We start from the raw sequence: 27,748 nt of genomic DNA, 5'->3' as shown, positions 1-27,748 counted from the left end.
AACTCATCCAGCCTCCATCTCTACCGTGAACCACAGACTTGAATGAGCATCTGCTCTGGGACAACCCCATTTGGCTGTTAATGGGCATCTCGAACCCAAAGTATGCAAAATACAACTCAATCTCACCCTATCTCTGCCTCCCAAACACTCCCTTAGTATTCTCCATCTCAGTAAATAATGCCACCATTCACCAAGTTGCTCAGGCCAAGAATCTTACAACTTACTTTTTTCTTTCTTTTTCTTTTCTTTTCTTTTTTTTTTTTGAGATGGAGTATTGCTCTGTTGCCCAGGCTGGAGTGCAGTGGCATAATCTCGGCTCACCACAACCTCTGCCGCCCAGGTTCAAGCAATTCTCCTGCCTCAGCCTCCCAAGCAGCTAGGACTATAGGCGCATACCACCACGCCCAGCTAATTTTTGTATTTTTAGTAGAGACGAGGTTTCACCATGTTGGCCAGGCTGGTCTTACAACTCGTTCTTTACTCCTCTCTTCTTTCATCCCATCTCCAACCCATCAGCAAATCCTGTTGACTCTCCCTTTAAAGTATATTCCAAATCTGACCATTTCTCACTATTACCACCCAATCTAAGCCACTATTGTCTTTCACCTCAACTACTAAACTGGCCTCCTAACAGGTCTCACTACTTCCCACACTTGCTAATCTTACAGTCAATTTCCCAACCAATGTGATTCTTTAAAATGTAAGTGTATCCTTGTTCAAAGACTCCAATAAAATAAATTCCAAAGTCTTTTCCAATTCCCAGGAGCCCTTAAATTTCCGGTTTCCCGCTATGTCTCCAGTTTCATTTCTGGCCACTTTGTCTCTTATTTACTCCATTGCCACTAAACTGGACTTTTGCTTTTCATAGTTTCACATGTGTTTCTGTCTCAGAGTCTTTGCACTGGCTGTTCCCCTCACCTCTTCACCCAGATAGTGAGTCTTGTGCCCTCATTTGAGCATTTGAGTCTCTGCTCAATTCACCTCAAAAAGGCATTCCTGCCCATCCTATCTAAAATTATCCTGTTCTTATCTTTCTCATTACCCTGGTTTGCATTTCTTTTAAGCCCTTATCACTATCTGACATTTCATTATGCACTAGTTTATTTAATTTTTGCCTTCACCACTAGAATGTAAATTCTAAAAGGGAAAGGATTTTTTCTATTTTGCTCACTGCTCTAGCTCCAGTGCCTAAAACAGTGTCTGCTACATGGCCATTTTTCTATAATTACAGAATAAATACATGATTCTCCAAAACAATAAATGAACACTAAAAAAGCATATCAATAAAACATTTCAGAGCATCAAGACAGAGAAGATCATAAATGTTTCCAGAGGGGGGAAAAAAACAGAATACATGTAACTAAATTAAACTGTGAATATTTGATAATATCAGAAGTTAGAAAAAAATGAAAAAATAACTATAAAATTATAAAGAAAAATGCATTTCAACCTAGAATTCTAGATCCACTCAAACATTTAGAGGGTAGACTACTGACATTTTTGGCACTGTAAGGAATACAAAATTTAAACTTTCAAGCATCCCTGTTTAGGAAGCAACTAGAAGATGTAATATTCCTGAAATAAATTGAAGGAATATATGAATAAACCAGGAAGGAAGATAATATGGGACCCAGAAATTAGCTGATTCAACAGTGAAGAATGACAAGAGAAATTCTCCATGTGACAACCACAAATCTAGTCCAGAAGCAATCAGAGCACATTTGACAGAAGGGCAGATGGCTGAGGAAGAAAGGTCTCCAAGGGAAAGGAGTGGGGATTGAGATTGACAGATTATATGTTATTTTGAGCACTAGGAAAATTGCTGCCAGGTGTATGACAAGTCTGTTAGGATATCTAAAAACAGTCAGACATTGTTACATAAAAAACAAAGCAAAATACAGCTACTGTGTTAATTGTCTGGAGGGTATTAAAAACATAAATGTACTCAAAGTATACTACCTGACTCAGCAGTATGCAATATTTAATATTTCTAGTAAGGTTATCAGTGACTATTCATTTAATCAAAAACTGTATTAGGAGAAGTAAAAGCGGCAGGGTAAGAGAAATGAATTATCAACTACCCTAATAGGAAAGAATAAACAGAAACAGCCTGAAGTTCTAAACTGATTAATCTATAACCAACAGAGTAAACCTGTTAGTTAGAATGTGGCCTGCATACCAGAGGAACACCTAAAAGAGTTCAAAGAGGCTGCCTCTCAAGGGCAGGACTGGGATGTGGATAGAAAAGGTGGGTAAGGACTATTATTTTTCTGTTCAAAGCCTTTTAGTATTGAGGGTTTTCTTTTCCAGCTTTATTCAGGTACAGCTGATGTATGATAAACTGAACATGTATAAAGTATACAATTTGATAGGTTTTGAAATGATTATCACAGTCAAGGTAATAAATATATCCCTCACCATCAGAAGTTTCCTCTGGCTCCCTTGTCATCCCTCCCGCCCTTCCATTCTCCTCAGCCCCTCAGTAACTCTCACGCCTGACAACTGATCTGCCTGCTGTCACTGCAGAGTGGTATTTTCTATAATTTTACATAAGTGGAATCATATAATATGTTTTCTTTTTTGTCTGGCTTCTTTTACTCAGCATCATTGTTTTGTGATTCAGTCATGTCGTTTGATGCATCAGTAGTTCATTCCTTTTAATTGCTGAGTAATATTCCACTGTATGGCTGTACCATACTTTTCTTAACAATTTACCAGTTGATGGACAGTCGGAAGTGCCCATGGGACATTTGAGTATGGAATATCTACTAGCAGGTGGTTAAATAAAGCTATATAGAGGTGAGACTTTAAATTAAGGATATGGATTTAAAAGTCATCAGTATAAAAGTGGTAATTGAAATAATTGGCTGAAACTACCTAAGGAGAACAAGTAGAGTGAGAGAAGATGAAAATTCTGATTCAAGGGAAATGCACTGACTATATATTAGCATGTCCTTCCACTAGAAATGCCATTGAAATGAAAGAAAAGGTTTAAAGGTAAAAAACAAAATCTATAACTGCATTAAAAAAATAAGGAAAGGGCTCCCTATAAGCTTTGGGAAATTTTTGAAATATAAAAAAAAGGAATGACAACTTCTTTCATCAGTATGGCCAATTAAATATCTCCTGCCACAAAACATTCAGGTTCTGGATAAAGTGCAACAAATATACTTTAAAATGCATTACTGAGCACTGTACACACCTTAAAACTAGACTTAAAACATATAAACAAAAAGCAATAAAACTATAGGGAGAAATGGACAATTCCACGGTCATGAGAAATTTCAATATATCTTCTTCAGTAAATGAACGGTCAAGCAGACAAAAATTAATAGGTAAATATAAGCTTTGATTATAGACTACAATTAACAATTAAGTCTGACTTAAAGGGCATATACAGAACCCACACCCAACAATTAGAGGACAATAGCTATGGAGGATGTCAGACCAGTGGGAAGTTCCCCTGTCCTGATAGGGCAAAGTGACTAAGCAGAGACAGGGTTGCCACCGTTGACATATGTTATTGCTTTTATTTGAATGATGCTCTGAGATTGGATCCTTTGTCACCTCACAGGAACTTGGAGTGCAAACAGCATGGTACTTTTCTCAGTTTCCTCCATCGTGAGGGGGAGAGAGTGCCCAGACGGTGTGCAAATCCTCCTCTGAACCTGAGGTAGCAGAAGAGGAGCTGCGGGCAACTAGTAAACTCTAGTAAACTCTTTGTTTACTGTCCCAAAAAAGCCTAGTTCCTAAATTTTTTGACTATCTGGTAATCAGATCCTTTGGTGGAAAGAATTAAAACACACTGTGTTTATTTAGTTCTTCTAACTCAGAAGCCATGATTAACTGGTGGTCAGCACTTAAGAAGTAATTATCTAGTTCAAGGGCAGACAAAATGAATGCAATACATGTACTTTTGTTATACTAAAACACTTTTCTTACATGGAAAACACAAGTCACTTCCCTAATTTAATTCTTCTACAGTGCCAAAGTTGGCTAATCCAATAACGTTGATATTCCTGCACTGTGTGGAGGATAAACTGCATGCTGAAAACTCAGATACCTTCAGAGGCCAGCCAGGTAAACTCAAATGCCTGTAAGACGATAGAGAATATTTGAAAAGCAGTGCTACTCAACCCCAGCAGACTATTATTTGGAAATGGGGGCATAGAATTGTCAGGTATATCCATTTTTCCCAAGAAAACAGAACTTAGATTGTTATGTGTAATTTCTCAAATTTTAGATTTTGGTACTTTAATCTACACATTTGAAACAGGACCCCCTCTCCCTCCCCACCACACACACACACAGAAAAATCAAGTCTCAGTTCAGATCCAGTGTGGGCCACCAACTTCCAAGTTCAGTTGCAGATGAACAGCCTTAAAGAATTTTAGACTTGGAAGGGACTTGAGAGAAAACCTTTAAGTTAATTATTTTCGAAGTGTATGTGTGTCTGTGCATGCACACATACACATTTTGCCAAGAAACATTTTCCTTAAATAAGAAGTTAAAAGGAGGCCAATATACTAAACAAATAAAAGCACAGTTTCTTGGGCTGAAAAGGAAGCTCTCCCTGCTGAGATACCTCTCACCATTCCCCTTTGCTACCAGTGACCTCAAAGTACCTCCAGAGATCACAGATGAAAAACCACTGACCTAATCTAAGCCCTTGGATCAAGTGAGAAAACTGAAGCCAATTTCTTATTAAAATTGTTACTCACATTCCAAAATGTACTCTGAATTAGAAGCTAGGTATCTTTATTCCTGATTGAGTGCTACTTTTACCAATTCTATGGCTACTAATAATAAATCAGAGCTTTGGCTCATTTGGTACTTACCAAAAACCAGGCACTGTGCTTTTTCATATACCATTTTCCTTTATTACAACTTGTTCTCTCCACCTTGCAGCTGAGGCAACTGAGACTCTGAGAGGTTAAGGAACTTGTATAGTCACAATAGTAGTAAGAAGCAGAACTAGGACTAATGTCCCTATGACTCCAGAGTATGTCCTCTTTAACCTTCACTCTGTGCTGCTGTCCGTTTCTCCCTGAAAATTACCCTTTCCCAAAGCACAGCGACAGGCAAAAATGCCAATGAGGATGAAGGGAAGAAAATATATCAAGAGGATTGGGACTCTTCCACATGAAAGAAACTCTTCAGTTTAAAAAAATTAATGTTCACAGGATACATATCAAACACTATAAAACCTCAAGCTATGTTGATTACATTCCAGATGATGATGTATCTCCTGAAGCAAAAGCAAGTATTCCATCATATAGAATACTTTCAGAACAAATCACAGCACTTTAAATAATGGGTAGTCAGCCTAGTATTGAACTCGTTATACCAATCTGTTGAAACATAACTAGGAGGAACATATTTGCAGTCTTTTGAAGTAAAAATCATGATCGAAATATTTTATGTTCTTCCTCAAAATGTCCTGGGTACCATTCTCAGAAACCAAATCTAACATGACACATTGAGATATTTCTTATGTCCTTAATTTTATGCTATGAATTTCATCATGTTATTAAACTAGCATTTAGCATGGTAAGTGCCAAACCTGTGAATTAAACTCATGAATTAAAGTGCAAATCCATGAATTGAGTAGATATCAAACCTGGTCACATCAGTCTGTTCCTTTTACTCCCCTTTAGTGATACCACCTTCTTCAACTCTTAGTAACCCAGTGCCTTCATGATCTCACTTATAAACTCCTCCTTTCAAATTTCATTCTCAAAAAAACTCATCTAATAACTATCAGTGTTGGTTCTGAGATTCTACCATTCAATAACCAAAACAGTGCTATTTACTACAGTTTCAAAACTCAAGAAATAAAAGGTCAGCTCCTTTAAGGAAATGGTCAGTCCCTGGCAGAAATCCCTGGAAACAGCAGTTACTATTAGTACTGGCAGAGATGAGAAAGAAGAGGACATCTGAGAAGGCAATACACATCTCTATCGTGAAAAACAGCCTGAGCCAACAGTAAGAAAAATGAAAAATGAGAATCAAAATCAAAATACATGGAGTATTTTATATAATCCTTCGTTGGAAATAATGCCAGCATTTTAACTCTAACTAGGTTCTAACTCTTCTTTAATTCTAATACTTTAATTCTAACTATTTAATTTAACTACCTGTGCTTCCTTTGGCAGGTAGTTTTCTGTTTCTGAGTCTCAGAGTATCCATCAGTAAAGTGAGAGTGATGAACTAGATGACCACTAAGGAGATTTATGGCTCAAAAGTTTAGGAAGAGGGTAACAAAGAATTGAGTAGAAGAACTGGAGATCAATTTCACAACAACTGTAGGTGCTACAGTGAAATTTTCTCCTTGGTAAGGAACACTTTTTTTTTTTTTTTTTTTTTTTAAAGAGATAGGTTCTCTGTGGCCTAGGCTGGAGTGCAGTGGCACAATCATAGTTCACTGCAGCCTCCCGTTCCTGGGCTCAGGTGAGCCTCAGGCCTCAGCCTCCCAAGTAGAGAGAGTCTGTGTTGCCCAGACTGGTCTTGAACTCCTGAGCTCAAGTGATTCTCCTGCCTCAGCCTCCCAAAATTCTGGGATTACAAGTATGAATCACTGTTCCCAGAGAGTAACACTGTTTTGCACTGTGCTCTAGAGTGAATATTTACTATTTGGGGGAATCCAAAAGTAGGTAAGACACCATGGAAGCTAAGAGGGATTCAGGGATACAACCTGGCAATGAAAACATAGGCTCCTGACCTAAGCTTGGCCATTTGTATACTCTGGGTATTGTGATTCCTGGGGAGAGGGTTATGCAAAAGAACAGATATAGTCAGATTATTTGAGGAAGCTGCAATGCGATCAGTAATTCTTGCAGTGGCCAAATAAGTGTCCAGTGACAATGGCTCAGGAAGTATCCAATGGTATTGGCACTGGTGACAAACTAATCCTGTGGTATGACCTTAGCTATGCCTCAGTTCCCTTTGCTCCTCCTTACATTTTGAACCTGGTTCTCCTGCCTTCCCATTAATCTTACAAGCTGTCCAATATCTATCTATTTTCTCCTTATTCAGAATTGGTTTCTGTTGTTTGTAATCAAGAAGACCAACCAGTACAGAAAAAAAACATACAGAATGGTTTGCAAGTGATCTCAGCAAAACAGGAGGAACTCTAGAACTGGGTTTCTGGTCTGAGGCCAAAGGCAGTGAGCATCCTGTTAGTATTTAAAGATGGAAATCTGGCAATGCATGGCAAAGTGAATTAAGTTATCCTTGTAAGCACTTAGCTTGGTTTTCGCTTAGCTTCTCTGTACATATTAGAGTGATGTGCCCCGTGAACATGAGGCTATGGGAGATCAAATGAGTGGCTGCTGCCAGAGAACCAGAAAATAATATAAAAAGCATGAGTTATTCAGATTGTAGGGTAGGGTGTTGACTTCTAATGGTACTGCTTGGTTTAGGAAGAGAATAACAAACTGGCATCTCTGAATTTTTGACTCAAGGTGGGGAGCAAAATACTAGGCTGGGCACGGAGGCTCACACCTGTAATCTCAGCACTTTGGGAGACCAAGGTGGAAGGACTGCTTTATGCCAGAAGTTCAAGACCAGCCGGGGCAACACAGCAAGACCCTGTCTCTTAAAAAAAAAAAAATTAGCAGGTTCTGGATGCACACAGCCCTATAGTCCCAGCTGCCTCTGGGGCTGAGGCCTGAGGCTCACTTGAGCCCAGGAGTTCCAGGTTGCACTGAGCTATGATTGTGCCACTGCACTCCAGCCCAGGCAACAGAGTGAGACCCTGTCTTTAAAAAAAAAATGAAACACACACACACACAAGGACTAAAAGGACTTAAGGCTTAAGGAGTTGAAAACCAAGCAGTTTGATCTGCAGGTGGCTAAATTATATCAGTTTAATGTGCTTCCCATTCATGTAAGAGACCTGGTGATATTGTAACTAGGAAACAGTGAGACCTAGAGTTCTGTAGTGGGGACACATGACAAGGCTCAGGATATCACAGAGTGCTCAGAACCTGCAGTTCTCAAGGTGGACCCTTTCTGTAAGAAGAAAATAAATAGCCCCCTGCCCCATCCCACCAGTCTTCGATGTCTCAACCTATAACGAGAGTTTCACCCCAGCATGCCTTAGGAGCATCAAGTCAAAATCGAATCTGAAAAAGAGACCTACAAACTAGTTGTAAGACTGTAATTTATATTGGTTTCTGAGGGTTACAAATTGAGGAGGAAATAATACAATTTTAGATGGGGCTAAGACATACTGATACAGGGTTATTTCTCAGAGATTCTAGATTCATTGTGCTAGCTTCAGAGACTGGGCTTTTGGAGGTAAGATGATAAATGGGCTTTTGACAAGGGTTCAGTGAGACCTAAATCCAACCCACTGCAATTTTCCAAGTTCATGTATGTACACTTAAAATAGCTGTATTTAGCAAAAGCACAATCATCATATTTGTTTCCTGGGTAAATGTTATTATGGTAGGGACCAAACAAAAACCATTAGGGTCTCCCTCCCTACCATGATAGAAAATCAAAAACCATACTGCAGATTAAGGGGACTTTCAGAGATTGGCAACACCACTAGAAACACACTCGGGGTAACAGTTCCCACCGCCTGCTCATTTCAACTTTCCAGTGGATTGTCTTAAGCAACCTCAACTCAATTGGCTAAGGTGATTCTCCAGATGTGGTCTCTTTCCTGTAGCAAATAGTAAAGCTCAGGCACCTTGTATGCCTCTCTAAGCTAGCCAGTTTTTTCTTCTACAAAAGCAATTTGTTCTCACCCAGCAGGGACAGCAGCATATCTTTGCCAACTTGCCTTAGAGCAGTGGTTCCCAACAAGTGGCCCCTGAGTGAGCAGCATCAGCATCCCCTAGGAACTTGTTAGATGTGGAATTTTTCCACCCCATCCCAGACCTATTGATTCAGGGACTCAGGGGTGGAGCCAGTGATCTGTGTTTTAACAAGTCCTTCAGATGATTCTGATGCACACCAAAGTTTAAGAGCTTCAGCTTTAGGGGAACATCAGCTCTTCAACTCTGTGCCTCAAATTCAGTCAGTGAAACATATCACCGACTTCACAGGACATCACACTAATCTATCTTATCGAAGACATAAAGATAATGAGGCCATAGACATGTACTCTAGATGCCATAGTAAGACACAAGTGCAGATGAGGAGATTAACCCTACATAATTAAAAGGGACTTGGCTTTTGCTACTAGTTCCTCATAGAAACTAAACAGGAGAGAACATCTAGAGATCATCAAGTCAAGTTACCTCTCATGAATTGAGTGTTACTGAACTCACCAACTCATGATGTCAGGGACCAGTTGCATTCATCTTCAAGTGGCCGGGTAGATCTCAAAGATATGGGAAAGTAGCACATTCTCAGAATGCCTGCTTCTGCCATATTACAATCCTTTCCTTAAAATACACCTATGGCTTCAAGGAGAGTTCCCTCTGACCAAATGACTCATGACGAAACAATTACAGCCTGGCTTACAATAGCTAGCCCCAGCCAAGAGTGAGCTACTATAGGATTATAACTCCATTCAGAGGTGACCCCAGCAGGCAGAACTTCAATCACTGTCTATGTTATCAGTAGAAAGATGGTCTCAGGTAAGAAGTTACATTGATTCATGGGCTATAGCTAACGGTATAACAAGATAGGGACCTGCAAGCAACAAGAGCTTGGAAGAGTTCTAGAGAACTGGTATTAGGAGTCCAGAAAAGCAGTATGTGACTGGACTTCTCCAAAATGGGCCTATAATCTCAAAAATAAAATTTTTTTTTGCATGTGAATGCAAACCCAAAGGTCCCAAGACAGAGGAGGCTCTTAAATGTGTAGACTAAATAATCTACTCTGTGGATGTCAATCAGCCTTTTCTCTAGTTACACCAGTATAGGCTTAATAGGCTCAGGAACAAACGGGTCATGGTGGCAGAAGAGTGCCCAGATCCAATAGCATAGACTTCTCCTTCTTGGGGTCATCTGGCTATTGCTGAGTAGTTCATTTGCCAGAAGCAGAGCAGTAACCAATCTTAAGCCCTCAATATGGTATCATGTCCCAGCAGGATCAACCAACTATCTAGTGTCAGGTTAAGTATCCTGGATCCTTTCTATCCAAGACTCGTCCTCACTGAAATCCCCTGCTTATAAGTTCCCAAGTAGACTATACCTGTGCCAGCATCTTAGCTGTAGCATGTTTTCTTACAGCCTGAGCTTGAATTCTAGCCCACCTGTTGATTCTATGAGCTACCTGCTACTCTTATAATCAATTCCTTTTCTGCTTAACCAGTCTGGGTACCCTATCTAAGGTGGAAAGGACATAAAAACAGAAACAAACAAACAAACAAACAAAAAAAACCAAAAACCTTAGAACACAAGGAAAGGAGGCTCATTTTTCAGAGTTAAAAGAATTAAGAGCTATATAAAACCAGTGAAGAAATGACCAGGGCAAAATAATATTAAAATAAGTCTATAAGTATTTTTTGGAAATGAGTAAACAAGGGCAAAAAAGTAATCTAAGAAAATAAGCCTTTGTCAAAAAGTAGAACTGAAGGTACAATGACAAAAACAGATAGGTTGTTTTACATTCCCTCCACCAGAATATAAATTCTGTGAGGTCTGTTTGTGCATTACTGTATGTCAAGTACCTGAACAGTGCCTCAAATATTTATTTATTTAGGCATTCAAATATTTGTTGAATGAATAAATACCAGCTGGTCTCAGTGAAATATACAGGGAAAGGACCAGCTAGCTCCTGATGCTATAATAATATCATAATGGAAGGAACCATAATATGGGCCTGGGGTAGGTGGCATTGTAAGATTCTGAATGGAAAGTCTGGGCTAGAATTTTAATTGAGAGGGATCAAAAGAAGGAACTGTTTGGTTTCTTAAAAATATATAAAGCATAACCTAAGCAGAGTGGTCCTGTGGCAGTATCTTGGCAGTGCCTTGCTTCCCTGAGTACTGAAAATATGGGATATATAAACGTTTGTCACTTTTCTGAAGCATGAATCAGAATCCCACTGGTACATGGAAGCAAGCCACATCAACAGTGAACAAGACCAAGTGACTCCAAAGCATCTGATCCTAAGCTCAGGATTTGTGCTTTCTACTCATGGTGACATACACAATAACTCCCATGTAGTGAGAAAAGTTATATTTCTTGCTCTAAATTGGCACCAAAAACAAAGTCGATTTACAGTGATGGTGATGAAAACTGAGTGAAAGAAATTTAAAATGTGGTTGAAAAAAAGTGATGAACCTTAGCAAAACAACAGGCTCACTAAAGTCTAAAGGGGCCCTTAAATGTTTTCAGTTACACTTCACTGGGCAAATACTGTTAAAGTGGTTATAAAAGTCTCGAGTAAATTCTTTGAGAATGCCAATGGACTACTGTATAGGAAAGTGATGCAAATTTTGTTACTTATTTTCATGAATGTGATCAATCCCAGGCAAGTCACCTTCTTTAAAAAATGTAAAGTGGAGCCTGGAATACAAGAGAATAAAAAGCAGGAATTTACATTATTTCCATAATGGAAAACTTGTTATTTTAAAACTATTTCTTGTGAGGGACCATTAGAAAATTTAAATCATTTCTCCAAAAGAGATTTCCTTTGGAAATTAGACAAATGTACATATTAACTGATTGATACTACAAAGGAATTGATCTAGAATCAATTATTTTTTTAATGTAAACCTTAGAACTTGAAAAACTACAATTCTGGGAAAGCTATATATTCAGGTACATATTCAATAAATATGAATGAACGAACACATGACAAATATATAACCTAGAGTAATAAAGTTTCATTTTACATGCCACGTTCTTGGGGAAAGGAAATAATCACAACAGTCTTCCCGTGGAATACTAAGGAATGGGCTAGGAACCTTGTGCTTCTCAGCAGAGCCTCCCAGGAGAAATATCCTTTCTCTTCACATACAGGCCTGCCCTTATTCTGCAGATTCAAAAGAAGGAGTCAAGGGACTTTTCCTGCTACTGCAATGCAACATCATGAAGGAAGGTTTCTACCTTTAAAACACAACAGTAGTCATTATACACGCAACTGGCTTGGAACACTTCTCAGTATTTATTTCATTTTATATGATTAATATCTTACTTTCAGAATGGCTACAGTTATTTTCAGATAGTCTTTCCTGAAAAACAAACAGGTTAATCTCACTAAACATTTTCTTTCTTTGTGTATGGACATACAAGGGTAGAGAATATGGAAGAAAGGTGAAAGCAGGAAGGGACTGGACTCTTCGAAAAGCAGGAAAATAAAAATGCTTAAAAGCTACTATGCAACAGAAATAGATATTTTCCTTAAAAGTCTGTCTATCCAGTTTTTCTCCATTTATTTTTAACTGAATAGAGACATTCTAACAGCACATATTAACAGGTGGAAAGGAAAGTTTTTTGTTTTTTTTTTTGGCTCACTTCCCTTTAGACTGTTTAAAAGGGGAATGACCACTTGCTGTTCCAAACACAATATGTGACCTGGCTTTTGCCTAGACCTCAATGAAGGCAATTGAAATAGAAAAATACAACATTCTTGTTTCCATTTTCCCTACATCAGTCTCAGCTCTTTCGGGATGAAATCAGTCTCTCAAGGGACCTCAATCTCACAATATGTGAAACAATGCTCTAGATATGAAACAAAAGGGACACAATGGAAAAGCAGCAGCCATTTGTTTTTCCACTTGGGAGAGTTAGACTGTACATCCTTTTCATTACAAAGCCCAGTTACTATGCAGAATTGTAAATTAACTCTTTGTAATACAAATGATTTCAGGTTCACATAATAAAATAAGGAAAAAACTGAAGTCCCTAATTTTAAGCGATCTCCGAAACAAAATTAAAGAACCAACATATCCCAGTGAGATTCTTTTTGTTTGTGATAAATTTTACTTAAAAAAATTTATGCGGAAAGTAACATAAAACTTAGGTAATGTATTAACATAAGAATGCACATAATGTCCACTTATTACATTCTACACTATCCTTAAAACATTTTCAAATACTTTAAACCAAGGTTCAGCAAACTGTAGCTCCTGGTTCAAATATAGCCCACTGCCTGTTTTTGTAAATAAAGTTTTATTGAACACTGCCTGTTTTTGTAAATAAAGTTTTATTGAAACACAGCTACACTCATTTGTTGGCATATTGTCTGTGACTGCTTCTGTGCTACAATTTCAAAGTTGAATAGCTGTGACAGAGACTGTATGGTCTGGAAAACCAAAATAATTTTGTCTTTTACAGTAAAAATCTGCAATCCAAACTTCTAAACCAGTGGGTCTTGAACTTTAACACTCATAAGAAACACCTGGGCAGCTTGTGAAACCACAGCTGGGCTCCATCTTCAGCAATCATGATTCAGTAGGTTGGGGTAGCAGTCTGTGAACTTGCATTTCGAACAAGCTCACAAGCTGCTGGTCTATGAACTAAAGTTTAAGAACCATTGCTCTAAACCATCTCATATAATCACAGATTAAAAATGACCATAAATGCTTACATTCTATAGAACAGGCTAGCTGTTACAAAATGAAAACTAGGAACAAAAAAGGAATGAGATAGATCTCTTGACTTATATGGGATTCTTGGTGGCTAACAGAGTACAATTCATTGCCACAGCCATCAGCTTCAGCCCCTCATCCTAACACTAATACACAGTGAATCCTGGAAATTCAATAGGAACCAGCAGAAACTAAAGGCAATTGGGTTGGAGGTGTAAAACCTAAACTGATCTTTAGAGAAGCTATAAAACACATTTTTAGTAAAAGCCAAGTTACAAGCAGCTATACTTTAGTACTCAATTGGAATATACACTTCAGGACTAAAGTACAATGTTTGGGAAAAAAAAAGACGCATATAGCTTATAATCCAACAGTCCAATCAAAAGTTGAATTCCTTTACTTCATACAAATAACTAGAAATGGTTAAAAATCAAATTTTTTAAACAAATTCTAATGAGTATGTGTAGAGCTAATGTGGGAAACAAAACAGAGGATGTCAACTGATAAATTTCATTAAAGCTAGGCTCAGACAGGATGAAAAAGAATGGTATGTAAACCACCTAAAAATATTAGTATGTCTTTGATTTGGACACTATAGATGATAGAAGTGGAAGGTAAACATTTTGAGGGAAAATTCCCTTTGCTGACTTACTGGGACATAAAATCCTACCTTTTTCTTTATTTAGCTTCTATGGAGCCTCTACCATGCTCAGAGGCATTGTACTTAGTATTAGGGATAGAAATGGAAAAAAAAAAACCAAAACAAACCCACCATCCCTACCTTCAACTAACTCTCAATCTAGAGACATGTAGATCACTGTAAAACAGCATGATAAGTATAAGAACAAATGTACATTATAAGTACTGTAAGGGTGTAGAGTGGGCTGATTAAATATGCTCAAGAGAAAGGTGAAAGAAGGGTTCACTAAAAACAGTTATTGCTTTAACTGAGACCTGAAGGAACTGAGCAGGTGAAGAAAGCCAGGTAGACAGACAGCTCACCAGAGGATACAGTGTGTGTAAAGATACAGAGGTGATGGAGAGTAATATGGATTTGAATTCTCCAAACAGGTCAGTTGGCTAAAGCAGTGTGTGCAATGTGGGATGGTACAAGATGGGAGACTAGACAAGAAGCCAGAGTCTCACATGAAGGGCCTGGGGTGCTCAAGAATCAGGTCTTTATTTCCCCAGCTTTAGGGAAAATGATGAAGGATTTTAACCCTAAAGTGGACTGCACAAATTTGAATTATAGTAAAATCACTGTGGCACCACTAGAGAGACTGAAGATTAGGGAGTTAACTTTTGCTTTGTTTTTGTTGTTATTGTTTTCATTTTGTTTTGGTGAGTTAAAGTCTCACTCTGTTGCCCAGACTGGAGTGCAATGGAATGATCATAGCTCACTGCAGCCTCCAACTCTTGGGCTTAAGTGATCCTCCCACCTCAGCCTCCAGAGTAGATGGGACTACAGGTGTGTGACACAGAGATTTTATTTTTGCTCTAATAAGACTTTGTATTCAAGGCACTTGTAAGAAGGAAAAAGACAGACAGAGCTAAACAGAGGTAAAACAATCACCCAGTTTAATTTTTATCTAAATGAAGTTTGCAAAGAAGTAGCAAAGTGTGAAATTTACACATTGCATTCTAAAGCATAAGAAATATTATCTTGTTTATCCAATAAGGACAAGAGCCTTAAAAAAAAAAAACAGTTAAAGATGACATTATGGTCCATGTAGACAGAGAAGACTATCAGATTGGAGTGCCTGAACCTTGGACAAATCATAACTTTTCTGGGTTTCAGTTTTTTCATCTGTATAATGAAGGGTTCAGGGGTTCTTTACCTGAGCTATAAGTATATTTCAATCTAATTTGTTTTCTTTGTAATCCTACCCATTTTATTTATTTAAATATTAAAACTTATTCTGAGAAGGGGTTAATGGCACAAAAAAGGCTAAGAAGCTTATAAAAAAGGCTAAGAAGTGATCTTTAGGGTCACTTACAACTCTCAAATTATAGGATTTTGGACATTCAAATACAGTAACTAAAAGAGAATACTATTGTATAAGGAAAAATAGGAATGGGGTGGTAGGAAAAACACAACAGTATAGACTAAAATATTACGTATAGAGATTAAAAGCCTGACCTAAGTTGACAATATTATTGCCTTTTCACTTCTCTTTCCTTTCTTCTGTAGACTTAGGTTAATGCTGGTATTGTGACTGCTTGAGGGCTTTCTTCTTGTGTATCCTTAAACTTACTGAAGTAAGATTTATAGCAAAAAAAAAAAAAAAAAAAAAAACCTTCATTAGCAAAGGCTATGAGAAAAGTTACTTACATGTGGAAAATTATATAATGAAGAGATTGGTAGTGTTAGCAATCACATAAAAGAGGTAAGAACCAAAAGCCTTCTTAGTAATATCCAGGCACAAAACCACTTGGGAAAGAAGCTATGTAAATTAAAAAGTAACTTTTTTTTTTTTTGAAAGTAAAAAACAATTGGTTCTACATGTGTAGAACAAAGCTAGTTGCTACTATCTTATAATTATAGGCATTTAATAGCAGGGATGTATCTCTCTTGAGTCTAGATGATATGAATTTATAAGGTCACTTCTAGCATTCAAACTTAAAATGGTCGGCCAGGTGCAGTGGCTCATGCCTGTAATCTTAGCACTTTGGGATGCTGAGGCAGGACGGATCACTTGAGCCTAGGAGTACAAGACCAGCCTGGGCAACATAGTGAGACCACATCTCTAAAAGAAAAAACAAAAACCTTAAAATGTATGTAGTTACCACATACAAAGGAAATCAGATTAAAAAAATTTAGGAACACTATCAAAACATGAACACTACAAAACATCATCAGAGAAAAAGTGAATGAATGAAGTAATTATTGCTTCACAGTGTTCTCACTATATACTTTATACACTTTATATTGAATCAGACTGAACCATCAAAATGGTTCTGATTAATGAAAGTCTCAGTGCCTCATTTGTTCAGTGTTCAAAAGGACATCTTGCATCGGTTTGGAAAAAAAACACTGAAAGATAACAATAATACAATCTGTATTATCCTTTTAAATAACATCTACTTAGTATTTATAAGCTTTCCTATTCCAGACATGAGTCCACAATGAGGCAGTCAGACGACTATTCAATTGAACAACAATAGAAAACTTTCAAAGCTGCAAAATCAAATCTAATCAATTTCAAAAAGAGTATATATATTAAATTTGTAGGGATTTCTTCTCTTAGCAACAATCTGAGGGGAAAAAGCCTTTACTATTCTCAGTTTTTCTGGAGAAAAACTACAAAAACAATACATGTGTCCAGTTCCCTTCAGGAGACTTAACAACCTAACAAATCTGCATGGGAAGGCAGGTTCCTGTCTGTACAGGTAGCTTTCTTCCCACACTCCCTAGTAATTTGCATATCTCTAAACCAGAGACAGGTAACTAAGGCACCTAAGGCAATCTTTAGTGTCACTGTACTCCTCCCAAGTGGTTTCTTTTAACAAGTATCTTATAAAGAACATATATGTGTTATGCTTAGAAAACAAAGTCACTTTTCAGAGACTTTGTGATAACCTTAAAATACAGTCTACAGCAACAAAATATTCTGATAATTTATTTCAGAAAAACTGTATCAAGTGAATATTACAACTACTTATAAAAACATGTAGATTTCTTCACTTTTAGTCCAGGCAATAAATATTACATGTTCACTGAATTAGAAAAATATTCAGAATTCCCATTTAGAGGAACTATCATACTTGATTCAGGAAAGCAAAATATTTTCCAGGTACAAGGTATTTAGAAATCATTTGTCACCATACTTCATTATATAAAATGAACCCTATTTAAACGAGTCTAGTAAACCGGGCCGCAAATGTACATAAAACATAAGTCAGTAGAGGGATTTAATTTTCAAAAGGACTTTTCAAAACACGACTTGTACACAACTTGAAGAAATCGGCTGTGTTTAAAAATAAGTCACATTACTAGTTTCTAGAACAGAGCATAAACTACTTTTCAATAAAGGTATGAAGCACTACTCACCTCCATTTCCACGGCGGCAATACTCTGGTCATAATGACCCATCAGATTAGGGAAAAATGTCATGTTGTAGGCCATTTTCATACATCTGGGAACAGTAATTGGTTCACAGGTGAAGAGACTGTGCCCTCTTATGAGGGGTAGAAAAATACACGTCAACAAAAATGTAAACATTTCCATTTTCTTCAAATTCCTGATTCTACCACATGGCTTGGATGAATCACTCTTTGCATCCTCAGAAGATCCCCATCCAAAGATAAAATATTCAAATTCCTCATTTCACGATTTTATTCATTTTCAGGAAAACCTGAAAATGGGTCAATTACTGTAAAAACAAACAAGAGGGTGTATCAGCAACATTTGTCATAAACTCAAATGTGGAGTCAAAGTGCAGAGTTAAGATTTTCATCCCAGGTAACAAACACTGGAAAAACAACGGAAAATTCTGTCCTAGCGAGATACTCTTCCACCTGCCTTAGCATGGAATGCATCATTTGCTAAGGAAGCTGCACCTCTAGGAAACCGATGCTAGGAGGTTGCTGCTGTATGGAACACAGGGTTAAAAGGGGGAATGGCAAGAGTGAGATGGAGGAAAAAAGGAACGCTGGTGATTCGGAGTAAATCATAAAAGATTAATATAAGCATACAATCTAAGGGCCCCTGTTGGAAAGCTTATTAAGTACAAGAAAACTAAGGTCCTGGGAAATTCCTTAAGACCCAAAGAGTTCTTAAACTTGTAAAAGACTCTAAAGAGTCAATTTTTGTAGCAGTCTTAGTTTTCTCGTTTTTCAAAAGGCCAACTAGAGAGAGACTTTTAGGATTCCTCCAGCGGAGGAGCAACATTGCAGTTTTCACTGGCTAGGAGGGTGTAGCGCTGCCGTCGAAAGGAAAGTGCGCAAATCCGTCCCGCGGGAAGGGCGAAGGCAGTCCCCTGGGGGAGGAAGGCTGTGGGCCCCGGATTACGAATTACCCGCGCCCCAACACACACTGATGGCCGGTCTGCCAGCGCCCCACACCCGGGCACCTGCCCCAGGCCTAGAGCCAGACAGCGCGTTCCTGGCCTGCGCGGTGCCGCCGGGCCCCGGCACAGCCAGCCTTTCAGAGCCGGCTCCCGTTTCCGAGGAAACTCGGGTGCGGGCCGTCCCGCCACCGCCTCCCCAGCACCTGCGGCTCCCGGCGCGCCTCACCCAGCCGCGGCCCCTCGCGCCCCTCGAGGCCCGCCCCGCTTCCCCCGGCACCCGCCCGGCCCCTGCCCAGTCCCGGCCATGGGAGCCCCACCTCGGGCAGCGGTCGAAGGCCGCTCTCCCTTCTCGTCCCCGTCTACCCCACCGTCCCCCCAGCGACCTGAGACGGCTCCGGGGAGCGTCCGGGACTGAAGCTGCCTCGAAAGCCGCACGGGGAGCGAGAGCTGAGCGATCCCGCGAGACTGCGCCGCCAGGTCGGGCGGGCAGGTCCGGGCTCGCGGCGGCGGCGGCGGCGGTGGGACTGGCCCTGCGCCCGGGCACCGCCTGAGCTGCGCCGCCCGGCCTGACTCCGCGGCCCGCCAGGACCCGGCCCCGGTGAACGCGCTCGGGGTGCCGAGGTCCGGCTGTGGGCCCGGGAAGCCCCCTCCACCTTGCCGTCTGTTACTGCCCCCGAGGCACAAGGCTGAGCCCTGTCTCACTATCCGGGTCCAGAGGGGTTCACTTTAGAAGGATTTTTTTGAAGCTCTTGGCGCTCCCGCTAAAAGAACCCACTTCCTTGCGGATTTCAGGAGCCAAGAATCCTTAAACGGGGCCAATTTGCTCTGTAAAGTCAGTTGCCCAGTGACCTGAGTTCGAAAGGAGATACTTCCTGGACAACTGCTATAACAACAACAACAACAAATCCTTTTATTAGTTCGGGGAGTCTGGTCACCAACTGTATGCTCAGGTAGCAGTGGGATTCCAGCCCTGGCGGGTCCTACAGTTTTATTGATACAAACCCTAATAGGAAGTTGAACTGCCGTAGAAATCAACCTAGTTTGGGGTACCAACACTGTCATAGATGTTAGATAAATTACCTTAATCTTTCAGGGACATAGTTTCCTCACAATATGGGAATGACAATAGTTGTAGTGATGGTTAACGTTAATTGAGCCCTGGCTGTAAGTCAAATAGTGCCAAGTTCGTTACAAGTGTTTACACCTATCCTGTAAGATCCTCCTATGAAACAGAATTGTATGAGAAGCAAATGAACTTGTAGAAGTACTTTGAAAAATGCAAAGTAACTTGTAAATGGAGGCTATTCTTGTCAGATAAATCATCCTGTTGCAGAAAAGGAATGTCATATTGCCATACCTAGAAGGACAACACTGAACAACCAGAGTAAGAGTTTTGAAATCTGTGGGTGAAAGGCTTGAACTTGGAAAGGGGAATTCCTCCCCAGTTTTATCAAAAGCTTAAGACTGATGTTGGGAGACAGGTAGTGATGAAGCAATATTAATATCATTAAGAGCTGGATAGTTGATGTCTTGCAGAGTAAATTTCTATGTAGGAAGAGTATTTCCCCCTAAATTTCTAAGTTTCTACATCGGAAGACTCTTTCTCTCCAATTTCTACGAACTTAATGAATCTTTTTGTGATCAGGCTCTAGTGACTACTAGGCAGTGAAGTATCGCTAAAAGTAGTAATTACCAGGCAGTGAGGTATCACTAAAAGTATCATTTAAAAACAATACTTTTAAAAGTATTTTAAAACGATACTTTTTAAAGTATCATTTACAAACGACACTTTTAAAGTATCATTTGAAAACGATACTTTTGTAATTCAAGTGAATACTTGTTCCATGATTTGGAAGGAAAAATTGTAGTAAGTTGATTTATACAGAAATAAAGCCTGTTTTATTTTTAATTGTATTTAATTATATAGTGAGCAATGATTAACTGGAATTATTAATTTTTTTGTCAGGATGGATTTGGAATACTTAGGCAATCATCTATATCGTTGCTTGTCTTTCACTGTACAAATTTCATCCCAATGGTACGAGATTAAGAACACAAACTTTGGAGTTCAAAACCCCTGGGTTCAAAACCTAGCTCCAGCACTTACTTGCTGTATGAACTTGAGCAAATTATTCAGATCCTCTTTAGTTTCTTCATCTGTAAATAACTATCTGACAGTTTTCCTCATTTTCCTTCTCTTTCTCTTTGCATTGTTCCTCTGGGCTGATGCTAGGGGACAGTGGTGACCAAAAGTAGAAGAAACAGACTTTTACTTTTGAAGGCTAATTTTGCAAGGTACAGAATTATAGGTTAGTAGTTTTTTTCTCTCAACAGTTTTACTCCACCTCTCTTCTTGTCTACATGGTTTCTGAGAAGTTGGATGTCATTCTTTATTTTTATTCCTCTATAGGTAAGTTCCACATCATTAAGTATGATGTTACCTTAGGGTTTTTGTAGATGTTCTTTAGCAAATGAGGAAGTTCCCCACTCTGTCCCTAGTTTGCTGAAAGTTTTTATCGTGAAAATATGTTGGATTTTGTCAAATGCATTTTCTGCATCTATTGATGTGATCATGTGATTTTTCTTCTTGAGTCTATTCATATGGTAGATTACATGAATGAATTTTCAAATATTGGACCAAGCCTTTCATACCTGGGATAAATCTTGGTTATGCTGTACAATTCTTTTTATGCATTGCTGGATTCTACTAGCTAATATTTTGTTGAGGATTTTTACATCTTTGTTCTAGAGATGTATTGGTTTATAGTTTTCTTTGCTAGTAATGTTTTTGTCTGGTTCTGGTATTAGGGCAATGCTGCTAGGAAGTATTCCCTCTGTTTCTATCTTCTGGAAGAGATTTTAGAGAGGTGGTCTAACATTGTTGGTGACTGACATTAATTTGGGGAAATTTTCAGTCACTGTTGCTTCAAATATTTCTTCTGTTCCTGTCTCTATTTCTTCTCCTTCTGGTATTCCTGTTACACATATGTTATATTTTTGTAGTTGTTTCACAGTTCTTGGATATTGTTTCTTTAAGTCTTTTTTTCTCTTTATTTTTCAATTTTGGAAGTTTCCATTGACGTATCCTCAAGCTCAGAGATTCTTTTCTCAACCATGTCCAACCTATTAATGAATCCATCAAAGGCATTCTTCATTTCTGTTATAGAACTTTATATCTCTAGCAATTCTTATTTATTCTTCCTTAAAAATTTCATTTCTGCTTACATTAACCATCTGTTCTTTCAAGTTGTCTACATTTACCTTTACAGCCCTTAATATATTAATCAGTTATTTGAAGTTCCTGGTCTGATAATTCCAATATCTCTGCCATATGTGAGTCTAGTTCTGATGATTGCTTTGTCTCTTCAAACTGTGTTTTTTGCTCTATAGTGTGCCGTGTAATTTTTAGTTGAAAGCTGGACATGATGTACTGGGTGAAAGGCACTGGAATAAATGGGCTTTAGTGATGTGGTGTTAAGATGTGGGAGGAGGGGAAGCATTCCATAGACCTGTGATTAGGTCTCAGTCTTAGTGAGCCTGTGTCCCTAGGCTGGGAACTTCACAAGTGCTTCTTAGTTTTTATCCCCCTTCTTGGGTGGGACAGGATGTCTAGAGGGGGCTGGATATTTGCCATATACCAGCTTGATTAGACTCTGCTAAAACTAATAGGTTAGGCTCTGGTAAAGTAGTTTCTCTTGAGGACAGGCCTTGTTGAAAAGAGCAGAATATTTTGACATATTTCAAAATGGTTACTTTAAACCTTTCCCTATTGGATGTAGGAGGTGATTTTTCTTTGATTTTCACTGACAGAACCTGGAAGAACTCCTGGAGGTAAAACTTATGAAAGTGTGGGTGTGCCCTCCAAAGACTAGCCCCCTACCCCTTTTGTGTATGTGTGTGTGTGTGTGTGTGTGTATGTGTGTGTGTGAGTCTCGCTCTGTTGCCAGGCTGGAGTGCAGTAGTGCAATCTTGACTCACTGCAACCTCCGCCTCCCAGGTTCAAACGATTCTGCTTCCTCAGCCTCCCAAGTAGTGGGGATTATAGGTGCACACCACCATGCCCAGCTAATTTTTGTATTTTTAGTAGAGACAGAGTTTCCCCATACTGGTCAGGATAGTCTCAGTCTCCTAACCTTGCAATCTGCCTGCCTAGGCCTCCCAGAGTGCTGGGATTACAGGTGTGAGCCACCGTGCCTGGCTAACCCCCTGAAGTTTTAAACTCTTAGTCTTGACCACACTGAACCTCTAGCAATTCATCAGTTACAGTTCTGGTCTTCTTACCCTGTACTCGTGCCCCTGGAGGTTTCTGCTGGTGGGTTGCTGCTCTAATAAATTATGATTCTCTGTATCTGCCTGTTTGTCTCTCCAGCTTTGGAGGCAGCGGCTTGCTCTGTGTCCCCACTTCTCTGCTAGATCTAGGAAGAGTTGTTGATTTTCAGTTTGTTCAACTTTCTACTTTTTGTTAGGACAGATTAACAGCTAAGCTCCTTACATGCCACACTACAAACCTTAATATCTCATTTTAAAAAATAGGTATAACTTTAAGAATTTTATTGATAATTCCAGTTGCTACTGCCTTAGCAGAGCAAAGTATCTCCAAGTTAAAATCAAGTTGAAAATCCCAAAAGCTGCAATAATTCAGGAAAATTATGTAATTTGGCATTAGTATTCATAGAATACTGACTATGAAAATTTTGATTATGACAATATAATTAAGGGATTTTGCTAAAATGAAGAGAAGAAAGTAAATATCACAGGGGTAAATATGTAATTTGTAAACTGTGTAAATTTTTATTTAATTACTTACCCGAACATCTCCAGCCTATCACCAGACTATGCAAACACGTGCAATAATAATTGAATTGATCTATTTTTGATATCTTGCCTACTCATTAAAACATAGCTTTACACATTAAAAACATTTCTGTCTTTATAAAGGTATGTTTTTTCAAAGTAGGAGGATAGAACATATTTCAAGTAGCAGTTTGTTAGTTTGATATATGAGTTTTAGCTATGTAGACATATAGCATGGTATCCTCCTTTGTACTCCTGCCTGGTCCCTATACACATACTAGGGGATAGGCCTGCTTGTGGCCACTGACCTGATGCTGAGACATTAGTAGTTTGAGGAACAAATAGCAGTAGAGGGACCCCAGCTGGAGGAGGCTGGGTTGAGCAGAGGCATTGAAGAGTACAGAAGCATAAAGGGACTTGGGAGGAAGCAGTTAGAACTTCCAGTGGTATGAACCCCTTCCCTCATGAAGTTCTCTCCCAAATACTTCTTTCCCTAACCCTTAAAAGCTCTACCATGGCTTCACTCCCTCCAAGTAGCATTGTGAATTTGATCATGCACTGACTTAATTTATTAAGGAAGTCTATGCACACGACGTAGAGGATAGTTTCTATTTAAAAACTAACTTTCACTTGAAATACATTCCCTGTCACTCCCTACTCTAAAAGCTAATTGCTGCAGTGTTTGTAGCATAGCAATTAACCTTTGGGTTGTGTCCGTTATGGTTGTATCTATTATGGTTGGCCAGAAATAATAGACCTAATTACTACCTCCGGTATTACTGGAAAAATAAAATTTTCAGTGCAGTAGTAACATGACACTGCAGGAAAGAGCCACATATTTTAATGACAGTTTGATGTATAAGACTGCCTCTTTAGAGCTCTGGTATAGTCATTGCAAATAAAGAGATTCATAATGCTAAAGAAAAACAGCCTCAGCTCTACTAATGCTTTGAGTTACATTTTGTGCCTGTGAGTTTGCCCTGCTGAGTTTGTTTTTAGTGGATTCAAACCTACCATCTGGTCATTTTAAATATTTAATATGTTATCCTTTTTTTTTAAACCAAGCAGCCAGGTTAAGTCGAATATTAGAAATAGTATTTTCCCTTTATAAAGCTTGTAGCATCTAGAAAAGGGCTTCTTGCCCCAATTTAGTAATTTAGACAATAACTAAATTAATGTTCTTTGATGTACAGAACCAACTTTATACCAATTATGGATCATGGGCTGCTAATAACTCTGATTTTTAAAATTACATTAAAAACAAATGGATTAGAATAATTAATATTGTTAAAATGTCCATAGTACCCAAAGCAATCTGTAGATTTGATGCAATTTATATCAAAATTTCAATGGCATTTTTCAAAGAAATAGAAAAAATAATCCTAGAAGTCATACAGAACCACAAAAGACCCTGGATAGTGAAAGCAATCTTGAGAAAGAGGAACAAAACTAGAGGCATCACACTGTCTGATTTCAAACTGTATTACAAAGCTACAGTAATCAAACCAGTATGATGCTGGTATAAAAACAGACCAATGGAACAGTAGAGAGAGCCCAGAAATAAGCCTATATAGATATACAATCAGCTAATCTTTGACAAGGGCACCAAGAATGTACAATAGGGAAAAGACAGTTTCTTCAATAAATGATGTTGAAAAAACTAGATATCCACATGCCAAAAAATGAAAGTGGGCTCTTTTCTTATACAATGTAAAAAAAAATTAACTTGAAATGGATTAAAGACTTATAAGAAATATAAGAGCCAACACTGTAAAACTCCTAGAAGAAAACATAAGGGGACAGCTCCTTGACATTGGTCTTGGCAATAATTTTTTTTGATATGACATCAAAAGCACAGGCAACAAAAGCAAAATTTCCTAAGTAGAACTACATCAAACTAAAAAGCTTATGCACAGCAAAGAAAATAATCAATAGAATGGAAAGGCAATCCTATGGATTGGGAAAAAGTATTTGCAAACTACATATCTGATAAGGAGTTAATATCTAAAATATATAAGGAATCCATACAACTTAATAGCAAAAAATACAAAACAAACAAACAAACAAAAAACAAAATCAAACCAACCAAAGAACAAATAACTAAAAAATAGGCAAAAGACCTGAATAGATGTTTTACCAAGTAAAACATTCAAATAGCTAATAAGTGTATGAGAAGATGCTCAACATCACTAATCATCAGGGAAATGCAAATCAAAACCACAATGAGATACATCTTATACCTCTTAGGATGGCTATTATCAACATGATGAGATAAATATTGGCAAGAGTATGGACAAGAGGGAAACTTGGCACACTACTGGTGGGAATGTAAATTAGTGGAGGAACACCTCATTTGATTGCACTTTGCTTTATTGTGCTTCGTAGATACTGTGCTTTTTACAAACAGAAGATTTCTGGAAACCCTGCTTGGAGCAAGTCATTGGTGCCATTTTCCCAGTGATCTGTGCTCAGTTCACGTCTCTGTGTCACATTTTTTAATTCTTACAATATTTCAAACTTTTTTATTTTTATCATATCTGTTATGGTGATCTGTGATCAGTGATCTTTGATATTACTATTTAATTGTTTGGGAGCACTGTGAACCATGCCCGTAGAAGATGGCGAACTTATTTGAAAAATGTTGAGTATGTTCTGACTGCTCCACCAACCGACTGTTTTCCCCATCTCTCTCCCTCTCCTTGGGCCTCCCTGCTCCCAGAGGCACAACAATATTGAAATTAGGCCAATTAATAATCCTACAGTGGCCTCTAAATGTTCAAGTGACAGGAAGAGTCACATATCTCTCACTTTGAGTCAAAAGCTGGAAATGATTAAGCTTAGTGAAGAAGGCATATTGAAAGCTGAGACAGGCTGAGAGGTAGGCCTCCTGTGCCAAACAGTTAGCAAAGTCGTGATGCAAAGGAAAAGTTATTGAAGGAAATTAAAAGTGCTACTCTAGTGAACACACAAATGATAGTAAAGCAAAACAGCCCTATTGCTCATATGGACAAAGTTTGAATGGTCTGGATAGAAGATCAAACCAGTCATAACCTTCCCTTAAGCAAAAGCCTAGTCCAGAACAAGGTTCTAACTCACTTCAATTCTATGAAGGCAGAAAGAGGTGAGGAAGCTGCAGATCTAGAAGAGGTTGGTTCATGAGGTTTAAGGAAAGAAGCCGTCTCCATAACATAAAAGTGAAAGGTGAAGCAGCAAGTTCTAATGGAGAAACTGCAGTAAATTATCCAGAATATCTAAGATCATTGATGAAGGTGGCTACGCTAAATAACAGATTTTCAATGTAGACTAAATAGCCTTATGCTGGAAGAAGATGCCATCTAAGACTTTCATAGCTAGGGAGAAGATGTCAATACCTGCTTCAAAGCTTTTAAGGATAGAATGACTCTCTTGTTAAAGGCTAATGCAGCTGGTGGCTTTAAGATGAAGCCAATTCTTATTTACCATTCCAAAAACCCCAAGGCCCTTAAGAATTATGCTAAATAGGCTGGGCACGGTGGCTCACGCCTGTAATCCCAGCACTCTGGGAGTCTGAGGCAGTCAGATTACAAGGTCAGGAGTTCGAGACCAGCCTGACCAATATAATGAAACCCCATCTCTACTAAAAATACAAAAACTAGCCCAGCATGGTGGTGCACGCCTGTAGTCCCAGCTTCTCGGGAGGCTGAGGCAGGAGAATCACTTGAACCTGGAGGTGGAGGTTGTCGTGAGCTGAGATTGTGCAACTGCACTCCAACCTGGACAACAACAAGACGCTGTCTCAAAAAAAAAAAAAAAAAAAAAAAAAAAAAAAAAAAAGCTAAATCCACTCTGCCTGTGCTCAATAAATGAAACAACAAGGTTTGGATGACAGCACTTCTGTTTACAGCATGGCTTACTGAGTATTTTAAGCCAACTCTTGAGACCTATTGTTCAAAAAAAAAAGATTTCTTTTAAAATATTACTGCTCATTGAGAATACATCTGGTCACCCAAGAGCTCTGATGGAAATATACAAGGAGATTAATGTTTTCATGCCTGCTAGCACAACATCTATTCTGCAGCCCATGGATCAAGGAGTAATTCTGACTTTCAAATCTTATTATTTAAGAAACAAATTTCATAAGGCTATAGCTGCCAGAGAGAGTGATTCATCTGATAGAGCTGGGCAAAGTAAATTGAAACCTTCTGGAAAGGATTCACCATTCTGGATGCTATGAAGAACATTCATAATTCATGGGAGGTCAAAATATCAACATAGAGGCTGGGCACAGTGGCTCATGTCTGTAATCCTGCACTTTGGGAGGCTGAGATGGTCAGATTGCTTGGGCCCAGGAGTTCGAGACCAGCCTGGGCAACATGGCAAAACCCCATCTCTGCAAAAAGTACAAAAAATTAGCCAAGCATGGTGGCGCATGCTTGTAGTCCCAGCTACTTGGGTGGCTGAGGCAGGA

General features: G+C 38.7%; 2 protein-coding genes, 1 long non-coding RNA gene and 1 other non-coding gene across 9 annotated transcripts in view; 1 reads left to right on the top strand and 3 right to left on the bottom strand.

Moving 5' to 3' along the window:
• The window catches only part of FZD6 (frizzled class receptor 6), a 34,095-nt gene extending 14,731 nt beyond the window's left edge, over nt 1-19,364 (bottom strand). The window contains exons 1-3 of one of the 6 annotated variants that reach the window (XM_077942303.1): nt 18,891-19,021; nt 17,550-17,871; nt 15,639-15,752 (exon numbers count right to left, since the gene is read on the bottom strand). Coding sequence is in view for 4 of the 6 variants with exons in the window: in XM_015145733.3 (XP_015001219.2) it covers nt 17,550-17,726 (177 nt within the window). In the remaining 2 variants the exon portion in view is untranslated. 6 annotated transcript variants of the gene reach the window in all.
• Nucleotides 1-27,748, bottom strand: part of CTHRC1 (collagen triple helix repeat containing 1) — a 403,638-nt gene that overhangs the window by 66,624 nt on the left and 309,266 nt on the right. The window lies entirely within an intron of this gene.
• Nucleotides 8,969-9,011, bottom strand: LOC144330950 (small nucleolar RNA ZL63). Its single transcript, XR_013397656.1, has one exon. It is a non-coding gene; the product is annotated as a small nucleolar RNA ZL63 (small nucleolar RNA).
• LOC114680316 (uncharacterized) overlaps nt 19,000-27,748 on the top strand; it is a 32,944-nt gene continuing 24,195 nt past the window's right edge. Inside the window, exon 1 of the long non-coding RNA XR_003732490.2 lies at nt 19,000-19,457. This is a non-coding gene — a long non-coding RNA (uncharacterized LOC114680316). The remainder of the gene's footprint in view (nt 19,458-27,748) is intronic.

The sequence above is a fragment of the Macaca mulatta genome, chromosome 8, assembly GCF_049350105.2.
Source record: "Macaca mulatta isolate MMU2019108-1 chromosome 8, T2T-MMU8v2.0, whole genome shotgun sequence".
NCBI lineage: Eukaryota > Metazoa > Chordata > Mammalia > Primates > Cercopithecidae > Macaca > Macaca mulatta.
This window is presented reverse-complemented; position numbering and strand designations above follow the sequence as displayed.